General features: G+C 44.6%; 1 protein-coding gene across 1 annotated transcript in view; it reads right to left on the reverse strand.

Moving 5' to 3' along the window:
• The window catches only part of TBC1D15 (TBC1 domain family member 15), a 113,035-nt gene that overhangs the window by 23,901 nt on the left and 67,304 nt on the right, over positions 1–21,830 (reverse strand). The window contains exons 10-11 of the mRNA XM_089674099.1: positions 13,986–14,080; positions 1,791–1,907 (exon numbers count right to left, since the gene is read on the reverse strand). Coding sequence (XP_089530225.1) covers positions 1,791–1,907; positions 13,986–14,080 — 212 coding nt within the window. The remainder of the gene's footprint in view (positions 1–1,790; positions 1,908–13,985; positions 14,081–21,830) is intronic.

The raw sequence follows: 21,830 nt of genomic DNA on the forward strand, positions 1-21,830 counted from the left end.
AGGTGTTTGAGGTTTGGTTGAATTGAAGGGACAATATATTTTCTTTATGCTGGCAGAATGGCTCAGACCTTTTCCTGAGTTTACGCCTGTGATGGACACACAGGAGCTGAGGGCTGCATGTCTTCCTAGAAGGAAGTTAGAAGATAAGCAGAACTGCTGAGAAAGATAGTCTTTGTATGGGCTGTGCTCTGCTTTCTAAACTGCTGGGACTTGTAGTTTCATATTGTCCTTGTGGCTTCCTGGGACTGTCCCCCCTGCTAGCTCTTCTCCTCACCTGCTGTTGTGCTGAGAGAGGTCTTGTGCTGCGGTCAGATCCTACAGCCTCCTCTCCATCCCAGCAACCATGGACCTCGAGGAGCCTGGCTGGCCTGCCACTGCTACTGGCCCCTTGCTCTTTCCACCACTCGCCAGAGTCCTGCATCCTTGCTGTGTGCCAACCCCTGTGCTGAGGATTTAACCCTGACTTAACCCTTGCCTGCCAGACTTCTGTCTCCTTGCTGTGTGCCAACCCCCATGCTGAGGACTTAACCCTTGCCCACCAGAGTTCTGCTTCCTTGCTGTGTGCCAATTGCTGTGCCGAGAACTTACCCCTTGCCCGCCAGAGTCCTGCCTCCCTGATGTGGGCCCACACTGTGCTATGGACTAACCCACTTTGTCTACTGGACTTCTGCCCCCTGCTGTGTGCCTAACCTGTATTACGGATTTAACCCACTTTTGCCTACCAGAACTCGGTCATCGTTGCTGTGTGCCCCACCCTGTGTTACGGACTTAACCCTTTTTTTCTGCCAGAACTCTGCTATACTAATCGTGTGTGTCCTCACTATCATTTAATACAAGTCTTGTGTGTCCCACTGCTCTCTGCGTGTGTTCTGTTCCACCCACTTCTCCGTCACACTGCTAATTCCAGGTCTTTCTGAATTTCGCCACAAGTGGTCCTCGGCTCTTGGAGATTAATTGTGTCTATGTACAGCATTTTCATTTAGAAGAAGCATATTAGTACACTATGAGGTTTGTGTTTCCTTGCTTATGGGCTTGAAAAATTTTAAATCTTGACACGTCTGGTATCTATTTACTTTGCACAACCTCATATTTTGTATCTTACCAAAAAATAGGTATTACATTTTGTTTGTGTGCACAAAAATGCATTTAGGGGTATTTCTTCCTGAAATTTTGCCTTTGATAAATGACTGTGCAATATAAAAAAAAATTGCAATAGCCACCATTAATTCTCTGGGGCCTCCGCTTTTAGAAAATTTTAAGCAGAAAACTGAAAAATGGCCTGGGCAGGAAAAGAGTGCAACATACTGGTCCTGAAGTAGTTAAAAAGGCACTGAGCAATGTATCAAGTTATGTAACCCACAGCATACTCATCAGGCATCTTATTGTATGGACTGAAATTAATGAAAGATAAGATCTGATTGGTAGCTTCAGGTTACAGCACACTGAACATCATCATTGCTCTTCTGTACTAACGTGAATGTGGTATTACAAAGGAAAACAAATGTCACATCCTAGTCCCCAGAGATGTATTCTTACAATAGTGTAAAACATGTGTTGGCATATTGGGATGATTGCAGATCCTGAAGAAAGGCCTAACATTTTTTCAGTGTGTCTTCAACTGTCGTGTCAGATGAAAATACTTCTCTCATCTCTTCAAAATAAAATAAAACACAAGATTTTTGACATTCAAGTGATATGGGAAGAGAGTTGCATTTTTTTCTAGCACTGAGAAAGTTATACTAATTAAAACTAAAAGACATTTCCTCTGCAAAATTGGAATATGCACTTACCAAGATCAAAATTGTACATACAATATGTCATCAAAATGTCATGAAGTAAAATTAATCCAGGATTATCTTGGCCTTCATAAAACTTGTTTGTTCGGTCTGTGCGGTTCACATCTTTCTCTAGCATGATGGATAAAGAAAATGACATTAAATATTTAAGAGAGGAATGGCTAATTTACAACAAAGCCATATCTGGTGTGCACAGAGTGTTTGGCATACTTCTGTCGGAGAGCTTAGAATGACAGCTCCTCATAATGAATGCCAGGGAGGAATGCATTACAGGGCACTTCAGATCATTCAAAGGGCAGCGCTACATTAAGCTGATTTATATTTCACATTAACCGAATACATCTTTATGTAACAATGCTGATTTTTATTCTGGGGATTTCTGCATGTTTAACCAACCTGCAAAGGCTCAATGTGAAAACACGAGACTGTGCCGACACAGAAAACATTATACTGAGCAAGAAAACATTATACAGATCATGTTCTCCATACAGCTGAAATTTTACATATCAACACATTGATTACCATGTACAATCTGAAATTTAAATGGAAAAGGCACATCTAAAAATTAAAAAAAAAAAAACACACAGCAAAGCTGTAGTAATTAGGTCCTGAGTTTTTTTTATCCAGGACAGAGAATGAGAAACATGGTCGTCTGCTACAGCAAACAATCAAAGCTTTATAAGCTCCAGTCAGCTTCATATTGTGCAGAAAACTGGATTGAAGGCATGGGAGGAACAGCATAAAGACTGCCCTCTACTGATCATTCAATGAATAGCCAAATGTTCAAAGCCATTTTTGTATCTTTGAATATGATAAACAGGTCAGAAAATGTACAGTACAGCTGATAAATGCACACCGCACTAAACTGAAGTGATTCTAAACCTTAAAACGTTTTGTTTAAAAATACTTACCTGCTCTGTATGATGGTTTTGCACAGAGCGGCCCTGATTCTCCTCCCTGATGGTGCTCCTGGCTCCTCCCTCATGGCAAGTACCCATCCCTAACAAGTGGCTTGCTGAGGAGGAATACCTACCTTGCTCCCAAACCCCGCTGCCAGCATCTATAGACATAAAGAGCAGGGCTTTGCCTCACGCTCTTGTCATGGTAATTGACTTACAGTAGCAGGAGCCAATGGCTCCCTCTGCTATCAATCTGCCCTATGAGGAGGGAGAGAGTGGAGAGAGCAGCTGCTCTTGTGCACAGCGATGGATCAAGGTCAGGCTCAGATAAGTATAAGGGGGTTGGAATCCTGGACTCAGAAGGTAGAAGGTTTTTTTTTTGTTTTTTTTTAACCTCAATGCAAAAATGCATTAAGGTAAAAAAAAAAAAAAAAACCTTAAGCACTTGTCCTCCAGAAGATTTACCCCCCTTAATGACCAGGCCATATTTTGCTATTCGGCACTGTGCTATTTCAAATGGTAACTTTTTGTTTACTTGAAAAACAATATTATTGCCAGAAAATTACTTTGAACCCCCAAACATTACATTTTTTTTTAAAGCAGAGGCCCTAGAGCAGGGGTGTCAAACTGGCGGCCCTCCAGTTGTTGTGAAAATACAAGCCCCATCATGTCTCTGCCTCTGGGAGTCATGCTTGTAACTGTCAATGTTGCAATCAAATCATATAAGTGGTGAAGCGCTCAACTTATAATTCCCTAGTGAAATACACAAATCATATCTCTCAATAATACAAATAATAAATATTAAATAAAACTAGTGCAATATCTTCATACACATAACAAATATATATCCCTGGTGATATAGTGAAAACTTATATCTCTTAAACTGTGCAGAAAGTGAAATCCAATGATTAAAATAAATGGTGATGCCACACTGTGAAAATTAATGGCAAAGTGTTCAAAATAATGTCACTCCATGCTGCAAATAGTGCTCTTCGTGTAAATCTTGACGTGACTCCCCTCAATAGTAGAAATGCCCCCTCACCTTCCACATTCGACCCTTGCGGGTCACAGAGCTTTTTTATATATCTCTCTCTGTTAGATGTTCTCCACTGCCTCCACCGACCATAATCCACCTCCAGGCAGTAAGTACCTCTCCAATTACTCCACTTTGCCAGATAAACCTCTCCTCCACTGCCACCTCCGACCAAGATCCTCCTCCAGGCAGTAAATAATATCCAATACCCCTCACACAATGGACTCAGGCTCAGAGCGATTCATATAAAACGATAAAACAGACCTCCATAGTGCAACAACGTTTTATTAAGGTAATCCAATGCAGTAGAACATTAAACTCACATGTCCTCACGATTTGACAAGCAGTTTCCCATATACTATGGGTATATACAGGAGTCCCAAGATGGCGTCCGAACCCGGAACCGGAAGTACGTCACCCCTACGTCGACGCGTTGCGCCACTGTCACGTGGCTTCATCAGGAATCAGATCCTGATGAAGCCACGTGACAGTGGCGCAACGCGTCGACGTAGGGGTGACGTACTTCCGGTTCCGGGTTCGGACGCCATCTTGGGACTCCTGTATATACCCATAGTATATGGGAAACTGCTTGTCAAATCGTGAGGACATGTGAGTTTAATGTTCTACTGCATTGGATTACCTTAATAAAACGTTGTTGCACTATGGAGGTCTGTTTTATCATTTTATATGAATCGCTCTGAGCCTGAGTCCATTGTGTGAGGGGTATTGGATATTATTTACTGCCTGGAGGAGGATCTTGGTCGGAGGTGGCAGTGGAGGAGAGGTTTACCTGGCAAAGTGGAGTAATTGGAGAGGTACTTACTGCCTGGAGGTGGATTATGGTCGGTGGAGGCAGTGGAGAACATCTAACAGAGAGAGATATATAAAAAAGCTCTGTGACCCGCAAGGGTCGAATGTGGAAGGTGAGGGGGCATTTCTACTATTGAGGGGAGTCACGTCAAGATTTACACGAAGAGCACTATTTGCAGCATGGAGTGACATTATTTTGAACACTTTGCCATTAATTTTCACAGTGTGGCATCACCATTTATTTTAATCATTGGATTTCACTTTCTGCACAGTTTAAGAGATATAAGTTTTCACTATATCACCAGGGATATATATTTGTTATGTGTATGAAGATATTGCACTAGTTTTATTTAATATTTATTATTTGTATTATTGAGAGATATGATTTGTGTATTTCACTAGGGAATTATAAGTTGAGCGCTTCACCACTTATATGATTTGATTTCACATATCTTGCGGTATAAAGAACAGGTGATAGCAGCTTGCTCACTAGGTTCTGTGGAGCGCAGGGGGATTTTTGTATTTTATGTCAATGTTGCAATGCCTCATGGGACTTGTAGTTTGGCAACAGCTGAAGGGCTGCCAGTTTGTCACCTGTGTCCTACAGAATAAAATGGCGGGTGTTGAAATTTTTTAAGTCACACAGTATTTGCGCAGTGATTGTTCAAATGCAAATTGGAAAGCATACACTTTTTCAAATTTTAATTCACAAAAACACAAAAGACTGCCCAATTTGTTGATAAGGTATTAAATATGATGTTATGCCGAGCAAATGGATACCAAACATGACATGCTTTAACATTACGCACGCCCGTGCAATGACGACAAATTATGTAAATTTTTTAATATCCATAGGCAATACATCTAAAAGCCTTTATAGGTTAGCACTTTAGATTTACACAGGAAGTCTAGTGCTAAAATTTCTGCCCTCAATCTGACGTCTGTGGTGATACTTTACATGCATGGTGCAATCTCTTGCATTAGCCTTTGTGCGCAATCACAAGGATGGGGGTGAATGTTTTTTATTATTATCATTTATTTTGCTTTTATTTATTGGAGTCCTTTCCCGCTGCTTGTAAAAGCGACCCAGCGGCTAATTATTGGCTAGGATTGTTATTACATGAAAGCTGACCGCCAGCTGAAAAAACGATACCAGGATGATGCCTGTAGCTGCAGGCATCATCCCGAGAATACCAACTCAAATCCAGCATCGTACCAGTAAGTTGCTGGTCCATGTTGGTCATATATGTAACAGCAGAGAACATGGGCATAAGATGAATTGGGTCTTTGGGCCAATATGACCGCAATTCATTCTTTTTTGTAATGCCCATTTAAAAGTTTTAAATTCGGAAGCCATGATAGGCTTCCATGCGAACTGTCTGGCAAGAGCTGAATTTGGGTGGGCGGAGATATATTGTTGTGCGTATAAATTTCTTTGGCCCACAGTCAATTCATACAAATCTTCCGTGCACAACAGCGGAGGGGTTAAATGCAAGTGCTAGCAGCGAATGGGACTGATCTTGCTAACACTGCGTTTTTGGGGACACTATACAAAAGAGGCACAAGTATAGTTCTGTTCGTGATCAATATATTGATCTGTACAAAACACTATACTAGTAATGGCGGTGATCAGTGGCCTATAGTGTGAGTGTGATAGTGTGCGGGCAATCTAGCGCTAGCTGACCCTGGCTGGGAGGGGCGCTAACTGACCCTGACACTCACTGATGTCACTAGCGGCAGTAATACAGTGATCTGTGAAAAATTCTATATACTGAAAATGTACTAATGACACTGACTGGGTGGTGGGGTGATCAAAGGGTTAATAGGGGCGATCAAAGAATTAAATGTGCTAATCGAATATGTGTGTAAAATGTAGTGCTTTTACTCAGTACCATGTTCGTTCTTCTCTCCCTGGATGGCATAGGGAGCAGCGGAGGGTGCACGCACACCAGAAATAGAAAGCAATGTAAGATTACGTCGCTTTGCCCAGTGCCACTGCTTGTTCGCACACTGTTGGTGGGCGGCAAGTAATTTAAAAAAATTAATTCTCTAATTTTTTTAAATATAATTTTTTTTTTTTTTTTTTAAATACTTTCATCAAAGTAATGCAATGTTACCATAGTAACATTGTACTACTCCGGGGGGGTGATCTGGGATTTTTTTTTTTTGACACTTTGCATTGCAGGAGTAAGGAGCTTGCTTTGAACTGTCATGAATGTGTTAAGTTCATGACAGTTCAAATTACAGTGATCTGTGATTGGCTCCAGCTGGTCACATGGTACAGGGTGCTGTAACTGGCCCCATGTGTGAGCTGTGGACCAATCACAGCTCTCCAAGAACAGAAGCAAAGCTTTTATGAATCAGGTAGATTCATAAAAGCTTTGTTGTCAGTGTGATCAAGTGATCGCACAGCGCTCCACAGACACATACAGCAGGACTTAGCTCCGCCCTCCACTTCCTCCTCACTGCATTTCCCCTTCAAATTACTCTCCCACTGTAGTGTCCTCTGCCCCCCTCCCACAACAGTATTGTTCTGTGACCCCCCCCCCCAATGCAGTGTCCACTTCCCCCTTCACATCACCCTTCCCCCCACACCGTAGTGTTCCCTGCCCCCCTCCCCAACATTATTGTCCTGTTCCCCCACCCAAATACTGTGTCCTCTGCCCCCCCCCCCCTTCACATCACTCTCCAACCCACTGTAGTGTCCTTTGCCCCCTCCCCCCCTCACTGTAGTGTCCTATGCCCCCCATAGCAGTGTCCTCTTCCCCCTCCACATCCCCCCTGCCCCCCATAGCAGTGTCCTTTGCCCCCTCCCACAAAGCAGTGTCCTCTGCCACCATTCACATCACCCCCTCCCTTCCCCAATTTAGTGCCCTCTGCCTTCCTTCACATCACACCCCCTTCCCCCACTGTAGTATACTCTAACCCCCCCCCCCCTCACCATACCCCCATCAGCAGTGTCCTCTGGCCCCCTGTGCAGCTAACCCTACCTGCCAGCATGTGTACAGCAGCGCAGAGATCAGGAGACAGCACAGTGCTGGGTGGAAGGTGGGTGCTGCCAGAGTTCATAATAACAAGCTGGTGATTGGTTTCTAGAACTGCCTAGCAACCAATCACTGAGGCAGCTTCCACCACTGCCCTGCATCCAGAACTATGCTGCCTCCTGCTCCCTGCTCTGCAGTTAATGTGAGAGCGGTGGAGGCTGAGGGGAGGCACAGCTGTGGTCACGATCTACCTGGCTACTCTCTGCGGTCGACAGGTCAAACATAATCAACGGCTTGCGGACCCCCACTTTAAGACTTTAGAACCACTTTAATCAGTTAAAGGAACACAGCTTTTGTGGGGCTAAACCAGAAGGTCCAGAAATACCACTAAAAAAAAAAAAAGAAAAGAAAAACTGTGCTGCAGTACTTAGCACTTTAAAGTGGACTCTGTTATTCTACCCTCCTTCCTCCCTTGCTTGCAAATTGACATTGTTAGGGGAAAAAAATGATTTATTTGTGCTGCAAAACAGCACTTCTGTGTTTCCCGCCTAGGTAAACATTTCCTCTGCCCCCCTGCACATGAGCAGATGTACTGCAGGGATCAGGTCTGAGGTTCCCAAGCCATCTGAGCAGGGTTTCCTGCACACATGTATACATACACACAAAGACTGCTACCACGAAAGTCAGAGACCTTTCCTCTATCTGCATGCATAGAAAATAACCTGCAAGTTGACCGATGTGCCAACAGGCTCTTTCAGGGCAAAACAGCCTAGCAGAGCCCATGGGCACATTTAGTGGCACCTGAGGCGGGAGCAAAGCCACCTGGGAGACAGACTGAAGTTCCATTTTAGTTCTACCAGTAAAGTCTACCCTGTGCACCTTTTTGCTACTGCTACTGTCACCCTCATGCAGGCTGTGCCTGCTTGCACTCCCGTGGGATGAAATGATATTGCAGAGGATGAGATCCATATATGGTGGTCCGGCCCCCGCCTGGTGGGCTTTTGGTCGCCGGTCTACGGCCTCCTTTCGACCCTTTTCCATGTACCCTTCCACAAGGACCCCCGACATGCACTTCTCCACTGCCCACTCCCAGAAATTGGCCACCTACTTCTTGATAGCTGCAAAAGGCACCAATCGCCAGGGCTTTGAAAAAGCCCTGGGTTGGGTGCGTGGATGTGAAGAGGATGTTGATCACTCATGGTTCATGAGAAAATGACAAGTATACTCCATGACCCCCATTCCAAACTCCTCAAACTGCAGAGCCCATGGTGGTCTTATGCTCTCCACTCTGCCTCCAATCAGCCTGGGTATTCCAGATTGTTATGGGACGCCATGTGAGTCACAGGCACCTTCTTTCGCTCCTACCTAGATTTGCTCCTCTCTCTCTTCTCTCACTTCCTCACTGTCTTCTCTTTTTCTTCCCTTCCCCACCTTTCCTTCCTATTCCTCTCCCAGCCCCACCTTTTTTTTTTCCTTTCCTTCCTCCTCCCTTATTATTTTACCCTCCCACTCCACCAAGGGTACGGAATACCCACTCCCTTCACCATCTCAAGCCCTGGGTCCTTGCACCCAGACATATGTTGCCACTTCCAGCACTGGCTGCTGGATGCTACTGTTCTCTTGTTTTGAAAATGTGAATTGTTTGCAATCACAAGTTTTCTTTTGTGATCCTGTCCCCTGCGCAGGTCCTAACTGCTCAGTTTGTACTCTGTTACTATTATTCAATAAAAACCATTGTCCCAGAAAAGATATTGGAGGGTGTGGCTATAGCATTGTCTCTAATGATTCACAAGCCTGTAGTCTGTCACTTATTAGGCTACACCTACCCCTGCCCACTTCTTTCTGGATTGGCAGGGCTGTCTCTGTTGATCTAATCCATGCACTGTGAGCAGCAGTGCCTGGGAAGGGAAGCATTTGAATCACAAATGTAAGCTCACTCAGAGAGAGAAATTAAGTTTTCTTTTCTACTTTACCAGGCTTATGTACCACATAGTAACTAGATTTAGGACCGGTTTAGCCTTTAGGTGTACTTTAAAAAAAACACCTGTTACTTGGCACCATATAAACTGCAGCTTAACACAGTGTTTGATTTATGAACAGATCAATGCGGTAGACAATATCAGCTATTCACATTTGTGCGTTTTTTTTAGTGAGTTTACAGATCTGCAGAAGCACAACACAATGTATTTAACATTATTTCCAAGGGGTCCCATTCTCATCAGTGCAGTTTCCTGCAGTGCATTTTTGGAAAAGGTGCAGACTATTTTTTAGATGCAGCACTGTACATTTTTTGCTTTTTTAGATTTCAATGAAACCACATCAAATTTGAATCAAAACATATGTGCATTTCTGGTGCATTTTGTAGGGTTTAGTGTTCAACAGTGTCCTCCTACTAGGAAAAAAAAAAAACAGCAGAAGCATGGAAATGCATCAAACGCATAAAAAAAAAATCTCTGTGTAGCGCATTTTTCAGGGTTTAACAACTTTACGACCTGCTCACATTAAATGTACTGCGAGCATGTAGCAGCTACAGGCTTAGAGACATGCCTGTACATTGCTGAGCACATGCACACTGGCGTGCCCATTGGGATGCGTAGCTGTGATCACAGTGGACAGGATATCTTGTGATTGCTATGACAAATCATAGTGGTCACATGAAATTATGCATTTATTTATTGTATTTCAGATACTTATATAGCGCTATCAATTAATGCAACACTTTAAGTATATAATATTCATTTACATCAGTCCCTGCCCAAGGAGATTACAATCTAAGGTCCCTAACTCCCATTCATACATGCACATAATAGGGCCAATCAGCCTGCCAGCAATTGTTTGGAGTGCGGGAGGAAACGGGAGTACCCAAAGGAAACCCATGCAGGCACAGGGAGAACATGAAAACTCCATGCAGTTTGTAAGCAACTGTTATGAATTGCTTTCAATCATAAACAGCTTGCTTACTGTTGTAATGCTGAGAATAGCCCACAGCTATCACATAGGTATCTGGCACCCTCTACCATGTGATGAGCAGTAGCCAATCACGGCATGTCACCACTAGGCAAGCTGTCATGTATGGAAAGCCATTTATTAGAGGTAACAATCTCTTTTAACAGTGATCATCACTGTTATAAGCAATAACAATGGTAAAAAAAATCTTTGATCACCTTCCAGAGAGTAGTACAATGTCACTATGGTATGTCATTTTTTTTCTTTGACATACTGGCACCTGTCAGTATCCCTGATCACCGCCACATCAGTCATACAGTCATATGATGATGCTGTTCTGCACTGGTGACAGTATATTACAAAAAAAAATTGGAAAAAAACCCCAAATATTATCTTAATTTTCCAAAAATTGTGACAAAAAAAAACTAGAACTTCAAAAAAATCACCATGCCTTTTTCTAAATACCTTGGACTGTCTACTGTCCAAAAAGGGGTCATTTTGGGGCGTATTTGCACTGTCCTGACATTTTGGGGCCTCAAGAAATGTGAGAGGCCATCAGCACAGCAGGACAGATCAATTTTTAAATATATAAATATACCATAGTTTGTAGACTCTATAACAGCGGTTCTCAACCTGGGGGTCGCGACCCCTTTGGGGGTCGAACGACCATTTCCCAGGGGTCGCCTAAGACCATCGGAAAACACATATTTCCGATGGTCTTAGGAACCGAGACACCGCTGCAGTCTCCGGCGATGTGTGGGCGGGATGATACGCTGCTGTCACCTGGCCACACCTCCGGGATCGCTCAGCAGCTCCGCCTCCTCGCCGCTGATTGGCCACCGGAACTGTAGCTCAGGAGAGGCACACAGGCGGCCAATCACCGGCGAGGAGGTGGAGCTTGGAGAGGAGGAGCCGAGCGGCAGCGCGCGTACATCAAAGAAGACCGAGGGAGCTGCCGGAGCGAGTGAAGAGGAGAGCGGCCAGAGAAGGAAGACAGCTGACAGGTAAGTGAGAGAGCAAGCCCAGGCTGGAGCAGGGGTCAGCAAAGTAAGTATCATTGGTGTCAGTGGGAGGAATAGTGCCCCATCATTTGTGTCACTAATACCAACGATGGGGCACTATTCCTCCCCCCACTGACACCAACGATGGGGCACTATTCCTCCCCCCACTGACACCAACGATGGGGCACTATTCCTCCCCCCACTGACACCAACGATGGGGCACTATTCCTCCCCCCACTGACACCAACGATGGGGCACTATTCCTCCCCCAACTGACACCAACGATGGGGCACTATTCCTCCCCCCACTGACACCAACGATGTGGCACTATTCCTCCCCCCACTGACACCAACGATGTGGCACTATTCCTCCCCCCACTGACACCAACGATGGGGCACTATTCCTCCCCCCACTGACACCAACGATGGGGCAGTATTCCTCCCCCCCACTGACACCAACGATGGGGCAGTATTCCTCCCCCCACTGACACCAACGATGGGGCACTATTCCTCCCCCCACTGACACCAACGATGGGGCACTATTTCCCCCCCCCCCTGACCCCAATGATGGGGCACTATTCTCCCCTCCACCACACTGACATCAATGATGGGGCACTATTCCTCCCACTGACACCAATGATGGGGCACTATTCCTCCCCCCACTGACACCAACGACGGGACACTATTTCCCCCCCCCCCCTGACCCCAATGATGGGGCACTATTCTCCCCTCCACCACACTGACATCAATGATGGGGCACTATTCCTCCCACTGACACCAATGATGTGGCACTATTCCTCCCACTGACACCAGTGATGGGGCACTACTCCCACTGACACCAGTGATGGGGCACTACTCCCCCCACTGACACCAGTGATGGGGCACTACTCCTCCCACTGACACCAATGATGGGGCACTACTCCCCTCACTGACACCAATGATGGGGCACTACTCCCCCCACTGACACCAATGATGGGGCACTATTCCTCCCACTGACACCAATGATGTGGCACTATTCCTCCCACTGACACCAGTGATGGAGCACTACTCCTCCCACTGACACCAGTGATGGGGCACTACTCCCCCCACTGACACCAGTGATGGAGCACTACTCCCCCCACTGACACCAATGATGGGGCACTACTCCCCCCACTGACACCAATGATGGGGCACTACTCCTCCCACTGACACCAATGATGGGGCACTATTCCTCCCACTGACACCAACGATGGGGCACTATTCCTCCCACTGACACCAACGATGGGGCACTATTCCTCCCACTGACACCAACAATGGGGCACTATTCCTCCCACTGTCACCAACGATGGGGCACTATTCCTCCCACTGACACCAACGATGGGGCACTATTCCTCCCACTGACACCAACGATGGGGCACTATTCCTCCCACTGACACCAACGATGGGGCACTATTCCTCCCACTGACACCAACGATGGGGCACTATTCCTCCCACTGACACCAACAATGGGGCACTATTCCTCCCACTGACACCAGTGATGGGGCACTATTCATCCCACTGACATCAGTGATGGGGCACTATTCCTCCCACTGATACCAACGATGGGGCACTATGCATCCCACTGACATCAGTGATGGGGCACTATTCCTCCCACTGACACCAGTGATGGGGCACTATTCATCCCACTGACATCAGTGATGGGGCACTATTCCTCCCACTGATACCAACGATGGGGCACTATTCCTCCCACTGATACCAATGATGGGGCACTATTCATCCCACTGACATCAGTGATGGGGCACTATTCCTCCCACTGACACCAACGATGGGGCACTATTCCTCCCACTGATACCAACGATGGGGCACTATTCCTCCTACTGATACCAACGATGGGGCACTATTCCTCCCACTGATACCAACAATGGGGCACTATTCATCCCACTGACATCAGTGATGGGGCACTACTCCTTCCACTGACACCAATGACATGGCACTACTCCTCCCACTGCAAAATTACAGTTATGAAGTAGCAATGAAAATAATTTTATGGTTGGGGGTCACCACAACATGAGGAACTGTATTAAGGGGTCGCGGCATTAGAAAGGTTGAGAACCACTGCTCTATAACTTTAACACAGACTAAATAATTTACACTGATTTGGCTTATTTTTACTAAAGAAATGTATAGAAATATATTTTGGCCTATATTTATCAAGAAAGATTATTCGTTTGCAAAATTTTATAACAGAAAAATGTGTTTTTTTGTTTGTTTGTTTTTTACAGTTTCAGTATGTTTTCTTTATATAGCAAAGAAAAAAAACTGGTGAAAAAATACCCCCAAAAGTAAGCTCTATTTGTCTAAATCATAATTATAAAAGTTTAATTTACGTACAGTGTTGCATGACCGAGCAATTGCCAGTTAAAGTAGCACAGTGCTGAACAGCAAAAAATGGCATGGTCATGAAGGGGGTTAAACCTCCCAGAGGTCAAGTGGTTAAAATAATGATTTAAGATTGTGTTGATTCTTTTCTGAACATACCTATTAAACTCCTGTAGTCTCTTAGTCTTGAATTGCGCTTTTCTTGCTCTTCGCTGACCGACTTCCACTGGAGTTTCATTCGAAAATACTCGTCTCTAAATAAAAGAATTAGGGGGGATACCAATTACAATAGCTATTGAAAAAATGCCCTGGCCAAGCCAATCTAGCTATAACAATTCCAAAATAAGTTTGCTCAGGTAAAGAATCCCACATTACGTCTTAATACATTTATGGAAAATAAATTATATTATCAGTTTACGCTGTTCTCTCTGTGAAGAAACTGAAATAAAACATTAGACAATGCCGTGAAATGGCACTTTAATTACCATGTAGAAGTGAGCGCTAATAAAAATGTCAAGAGAAAAAGATTACTCCCCACCTTTGTTATACAGCGCAATGTAGGGAAAAAAAGGTTAATCGAATTAAGGGAGAAACTGGAGGTTTTATTCTACTTTAAATGACTTTCTCCCTTCTCCTATCTGATCACTCTGTCCAGAGCTGAATAAAACTATTTAATGTAATGAGCCATAAATGTAGAAAAGGTCTGTCTATCCACAAGCTGAGGAATATACATGCTTAGGATGTGAAGGCAATGCCTGAATAGTCCTTTTCATTTTCTGAATAGAGCTGATAAGCCTAAACTTGGCTCGAGAAAATAGGACAATGAGTATTTTCAAGTAAAATCTGCAGAACAGGGAACCTTGCTTGTTATATAAAGTTGATGCGCACGTACATTATCCATTTAATTAAAAAAAAATAATGAATTAGAGGTTTATGACAAAGTGCCTCCTGGTGGTCAGAAAGAAAAACAACTACCATATTATATCACATTCACAGCTACACTGATTCAAGAACAATAATATCTCAGTGATTCTCTGAACAGCGTTGTGTGGCACTTCAGAGAAAGTAGTAGTTTATTGTGTATAAATATGTGGCTAAATTGTTGTTAAACTGACAAATTTTATTTGAAATGTTATTGAATTTTATCATGTCCCAAAACACTGGACTCATTAGTCCTGCAAAATGCAAGTCAGTAACATTTTTTTTTTAAAAATGATAATCTCTCATTTTAGTACTTGATTCTGTCATATTAAAACTGAAGGGTCCTTTCATACAGGGTTTCTGATCAGGTCCACCTGTCAGTTTTTCAGACAAATCTGACTGTAAGTCTTTGGGCAGGCGGATGTAAACAGTAGTTTGTTCGTTTTGCATCCACTTACCTCTAAATCCGACCAGACCGGAGCTAATCATGACGGATTAGAGGTAGACACAAGTCTGAGTTACAGATGGGGGGTTAACCAGTGACTGAAGAAAGTGTTTGCAGAAAACAGTTTATTAAATAAAAATGTCTAAGCAGTAAAGTATTTGTGAACACTGACCTTGTAAAATAACCCATTCAGATTAAAAGAGAAATGAAAGGTGACACACTTGTGTGTATAGATACCAAAAAAACGTTATAAACACTTTTTTCCTTTTTTTATAAGTGATCAAATTCCCTCTGTTCTCACCTGCATAAGGAGCTGAGAGAGCTAGGGGAGGAAAACAGCAGCACACTGATCTTCCCAGTGAATGGCTGTGCAGGGGAGGGGGGGGGGCGGTGGCAGGACAAGTCTGATCATTGGAGCATAGGAGACTGAGTTCGCAGCAGAGCTAGAGAATTGACCACGCTTTGATCTCAAACCTAGTGTGGTCAGTTTTAAATATAAAAACAGAGGTACTGGCAGGAACACCAGGGATTTCATACAAAGGAAGTAATACAAAGAGTACAGGGTACTTTTTCATACAAGTACATGGTACAGGAGACACATATCAGGAATGTTGGATTTACATATTCCTTAATGTGTGTGCATTATACAGTATATATATATATATATATATATATATATATATATATATATATATCCATCCCAAAAGTATTGGGACACCTCTCCAAATCATTGGATTCAGGTGTTCCAATCACCTCCAAGGCCACAGGTGTATAAAATCAACCACCTAGGCATGCAGACTGCTTTTACAAACATTTGTGAAAGAATAGGTCCCTCACAGGAGCTCAGTGAATTCAAGATTGGTACTGTGATAGGTTCCCACCTGTGCAGTAAGTCCATCCATGAAATGTCCTTGCTACTAAATATACCACAGTCAACTATTAGTGGTATTATAACAAAGTGGAAGCAACTGGGAACAACAGCAACTCAGCCACGAAGTGGTAGACCATGTAAAATGACAGAGTGGGGTCAGCGCATGCTGAAGCACACAGTGCGCAGAAGTTGCCAACTGTCTGCAGAGTCAATAGCTAAAGACCTCCAAACGTCATGTGGCCTTCAGATTAGCACAACAACAATGCATAGAGAACTTCATGGAATGGGTTTCCATGGCTGAGCAGCTGCATCCAAGCCTTACATCACCAAGTGCAATGCAAAGCGTTGGAGTCAGTGATGAAAAGCACACCGCCAGTGGACTCTACAGCAGTGGAGACGTGTTCTCTGGAGTGACGAATCACACTTCTCTGTCTGGCAATCTGATGGATGTGTCTGGGTTTGGTGGTTGCCAGGAGAACAGTACTTGCCTGACTGCATTGTGCGAAGTGTAAAGTTTGGTGGAGGGGGAGGATTATGGTGTGGGGTTGTTTTTCAGGGGTCAGGCTTGGCTTCATAGTTCCAGTGAAGGGAGAGAAGGCAAGCCAGGCCTTCTCGTCCGACATCAGTGCCTGACATCACAAATGCACTTCTGGAAGAATGGTCAAACATTCCCATAGACACACTTCTAAGCCTTGTTGACAGCCTTCTCAGAAGAGATGAAGCTGTTATAGCTGCAAAGGGTGGGCCAACTCAATATTGAACCCTAGGACTATATATATGTAAACAGATACACACACAGTACCTTTCAGAGAAAGTGGGGGAATACCAAAGAGAAATATGTCAGTTTTTTTGGTGTAAAATTGGGCTCGCCCACACTATCGCGTTATTCATTCACAGAGATCTGTGAATGAATAAACTACAAGTCGTGTCTGCCACCAGCATTAGTTCCTAATGGAGCATGAGTGTAGTATCCACTCACTTACAGTCTGTTGACACTTCCTCCAAGAGCTAGAGGAAAAAGATTGCAGGAGCTTGACATTGCACCCGTGATCCACTGAATGCAGGTACAATGTCTGCAGGTTCCTATACAAAAAAAAAATCCTTTGGTCAGCTGCCCGGTACTTTCTTATATATTGATTGGCATTTAATGATTTGTTCAGTAACTGATGTTTTCCTTTCTCTGTTTTGTTGAAACTCTAAACTAAATAAAAACGTTAAAGTGATTGTAAAGGATTTTTTAAAATAACAAACAAGTCACACTTACCTGCTCTGTGCAATGGTTTTGCACAGAGAAGCCCTGATCCTTCTCTTCTCAGGTCCCCCGCCGGTACTCTGAGCTCCTTTACCCCGCTGAATGTCACCATAGAACACAGCTTTCTATGGGGGCACTCATGTGGGCTCGCTCCTGAACATGCTCTGTGTGTTCATAGACCTAAAGAACGTGGTTCGGCCCCGCCCCCTCCTGGAAGCCAATAGCTCCGGATGCTGTGTCGGAGCCAATGTAGAGGGAGAGAGCAGAGAGAGCTGCTGCTCTTGTGCACATCACTGCATGGAGATCAGTATGAGGCGAGTATAATTGCAGCTGGGGAGGGGGGAGCTGCATGCAAAAGGTTTTTTACCCTAATGCAGTTAACACATTAAGGTAAAAAAAAAAAAAACATTCTGCCTTTAGAACTTAAAATATAATAATAAATGCACATTTTCCTAAAAAATAATTTATTATTTTGAACTTGGCCTTTAAGAGCTGTTTTAGAAATGTACTAAGGATTCATAAACTTTTTCATAACATGAGTAACAAATAACACAGCCCTGGTAGAAATATGTATTGTTCAGTGGTATAAACTTGCTGAAGCCACTACTTAATCACTGTCATGTTAAGTAAGCTGAAATGTTTGGAGAGGAGTATGAGCCTTTTCCAGTCAGTAAAAGCTGCCTAATCAGATGTGATAAGCAGAAGAGATGTGGGTAATGGAAAGTGAGCTACACAGTAAGCAGGAAGGCAGCTTACAGCCCTGGAGCAAACAAACTGAGCAGAAAGTGTCCTGCAGAAACAAATGCAGTATGCATATAAATCTAGCTGGGAAGTGAAGCACAAGGTAAAAAGAAAGGTGACACAGAAGAGGTCTACCCACCTCATCCATGACATTCTGTAGTACATTGCGCTAGACTGCTCTGCGCCAATACTAAACACAGGTCACTGACTTAAATGAAAAGCAGTACAGATTACACTGCACAGGTGAAACCACATTTCATTGTAAAACCGCAAAATAAAAAAATAAAAAAAGTAAAATTAATAAACCCCACTGAGACTAAACAAACACATGCATTGCACCATTTACCAATACAGACAACCTAAAGAATACCTGCCAGATTCACACGCTGAGATTCTTACCTAGTCATCCTGATTTCTATGAAAGTGTCAGTGCTTTCAGAGTTCATCATTATATAAAACCCCAAATGCCCTACACTTGCAGTCCAGCCAAACAACTAATAAACAGTTGGAAAGATTTGAAATTCTGTTTAGGCAGTCTCATGATCCATGGAATCCTGATGGAAACATTCAACCAGATTCCCAAGCTTATTTTTCTCTACTGCAGTTATAACAAACTTGCGAGAAACTTAGATCGTATTAACTCAGGGCTGCAGCTAGCAGCTGACACTTTATGATGACAGTTCATATCTTTTTATGCAGCAAAGTGCCCATCTACGCCTGCACACTGCCCTCCTTAAGTCTAATTCCTAGCAGGGAAGAATTTGGATGCACCTCGTTCCCATCCAGCAACACAATGTCCCAGGCTGAGACAAAGAAAGCAGGAAATCCACATTCTTGAATTAATTGTATGCAAAGAAAAACAAGATTTCTTTTGTACTCAACGTAAAATCCCTTTCTTTGAGTTCATTGACGAACACAGCGTCTTCTTCTTTATGCATGGCCAAGCAGGGTTTAATAGCCCCACATACAGGAGTAGGACTCTTGGCAGAAAAAAACTCAGCACCTCCTATGGGAAGTCCTCCTTGGGCATAAAACCCCCTCTCTGCTATAAGCCTCCACTCACTCCCAAGCAGTGCCACCATGCCACCACTCCAAACTACCCCAAGGGGTGCCCAGGAATCCTAAACAGCAACAAAAGTCGCAGCTTGCAAACTTGAGAAAACAGACACCCAACATTGGAACGCCCAAGCTGTATTAACCACCCTGGTGGAGTGCACTGTAACAGGGAAGGGAGGTTCCAGCCCCTTACTGGCATATGCCTGCCCAACTGTCTGCCTAATTCAACAGGATACAATGGCAGAAGAGGCCACCAGGCCATTCTTCGGACCATCTCGGGGCACAAAGTTAGAATTGGACCTCTGAAACCCAGCCATCACTGAAAGGTACACGCGAATCGGGGACACTACATCCAGGGAGTGCAGAACCACCTTAGGGTGTGACATGCCGAGACACAGAGAAGAAAGGACAAAGTCATTTAAGTGAAAATCCGACACCACCTTTGGCAGAATGAAAGAGAAAGCTCGAAGCACCACCTTATTCTTGTGTAGAACTAGATGTGGCGGCTTACAGGACGAAAGCTATAACGCAGACACCATGCAGGCCAAAGTAATATCAACTACGAAGGCAGCTTTCTGTGAAAGTGTAAGTAAGGGAATATCCAGAATGTTCTCAAAAGAAAGCGTATGAAGAGCTGGTAGCACCAAATTCAAGAACCACGGTGGCAATGGAGAGCACACAGGGGCACCACATAACAAACCTGCTGAACAAAAATGTGAAGCAAGGGATGCATGGCCAAGGCCACTGAAAGTAAACAGAGTAGAGACCAGATCCTGAGTGTGCTAAAAGAAAGCCTCAGATCCATGACAAGGAGGAGGGAGGGAAACTCCCGAGCCAACAAGAAAGAGCGAGGATGGAAACTAAGGTTCCGTATTACCCATATCAGCTCTCCAGGTACAATGAAAAATCTTCCAGGGGATAAACTTAGGAGTCAGTAACACAGTCAGAAACACCAAGCCAGGCAACCCTCTGGTCTTCAGGACATGGCTTGCAATAGCTATTCCAGTCAGGCCAGCAATGGTAAAGCAGGGTAGAATACAGGCCATTGAGACAGAAAAGTCCTCCCAAAAAGGCAGCCGCCAGGGAGCGTCCGCACCCAAACGCGTCACATTGACGTAGCACGGACAGTGAGGAAAATTCGGAGCAAGCGAGTTAACCAGGAACCTTTCTCACTCTATCCTGCGTAGTAGACGAGGAACAGCCTGGGGGGTGGGGCAACGTACTGATTCCACGGTGCCACTACTGTATCCATTGTGACCACCAGAGGATCCAACGATCTTGCCTGAACCATGGAAACCTCCGGTTCAGGTGGGTTGCCAGAAGGTCCACTACCGACATCCCCCAGCGAAGGCAGAATATGGAAGACCTCCGGGTCCAGGAGGGACCACTCGTCCTGATCCAGCATCTGACGGCTGAGATCCCCTGCCTTCCAGTTCTTGACCCCAGAAAATGTACACTGGACAGAGTCAGAAACTAACCTTTTAGCCCATCTCAGGATGTGAGACACCTCCAGCACCACTGCTGCACTCCCTGAGATCCCCGGATGAATGACATACGCCATCCTGACAGCGTTGTTCAAAGGATCTAGAGTGGCAGACCCTATACACGATCTGGCCAATGTGTCAGTGACAACCTGAATGTCCGAAGCTCTCGGACTGTAATGGGCATTCAAGTCTCCTCCAGAGACCAGTGAGTCTGATCTCAAGACACCGACCCAGCCCTAAAGGCTGGCATCCGTTGTGACCACAGTCTGATGAAGGGAAAGGAAGGACCTTCTGCTCTGTAGAGACGGGAGACTTCAGCCACCAGAGCAGAGAGGACCTTGCCGACCACTCCAGGTGAATTAGAATTTCCAAGGAAACGGGTGATCTTCCCCTCTGGACAGGATTTCTCCTGCAGTGTTCCCGTACGGAACTAGGTATACGGGACTGCTTCGAAGGTAGCCACTATTAGGCCCAAAAACCTGCCTGTATTAGTGTGTCAGATAGGAGGAATAACCTGGCCTGCTCTGATCGAGAATTAACCTCAGATACTCCAAGCACCCAGACGGTGTAAACAGACTTCCTGAGTTTCACGATCAAACCGAAGTCCTGTAGTGAACACACGGCGATCTCCACACAGTCCGTCAGGAACGAACTAGTCTCCACGAGTAAGAGTAAGTTGACCAGGGACCTGACCACAGCATCCCTCATTGTCTCAGCAAGAGAAGGGCTGGGGTCAAAACTGTGGTAAACACACAGGAGCTGAGGCCAGACTAAAAGATCGCACTGCAAGAGAGTGCGCAACTCCGAGCCAAAAACAGAGGAAAAGTTGATGCCCCTCACAGATGGGAATGAGCAGTAAATCATCCCAGACAGCTAGGGAAACAAGGTAATCTCCCATAGAAGAGAAGTTATTACTGAACGTCCAAATTTCATGCTGGACTAGTGGACCGGAATTAGCAAACCTGAGTGTCCCAGGAACCGTGAACTGCTAGGAGAAGGAATCTATCCAACGGAAATGGATGAAGCCCACTGGTCCAGGAACAGGATGGGCTATGGGCGCAAAAAAACTGCGCAGGCGACCCTTCACCCAAGAAAGTGGTGGAGACAATTCTTCATGTCAATGAGAGCCTATCCATGGGAGAACAAATCAATCCCAGCTGATGAGGATGGGATTCAAACTCATGCATGCAGAGTGCAATGGATTAGCAGTCCATCTCCCTAAACACTCAACCAC

This window comes from Staurois parvus, unplaced genomic scaffold, assembly GCF_062004578.1.
Source record: "Staurois parvus isolate SC_StPar_1 unplaced genomic scaffold, SC_StPar_1.0 ptg000147l, whole genome shotgun sequence".
NCBI lineage: Eukaryota > Metazoa > Chordata > Amphibia > Anura > Ranidae > Staurois > Staurois parvus.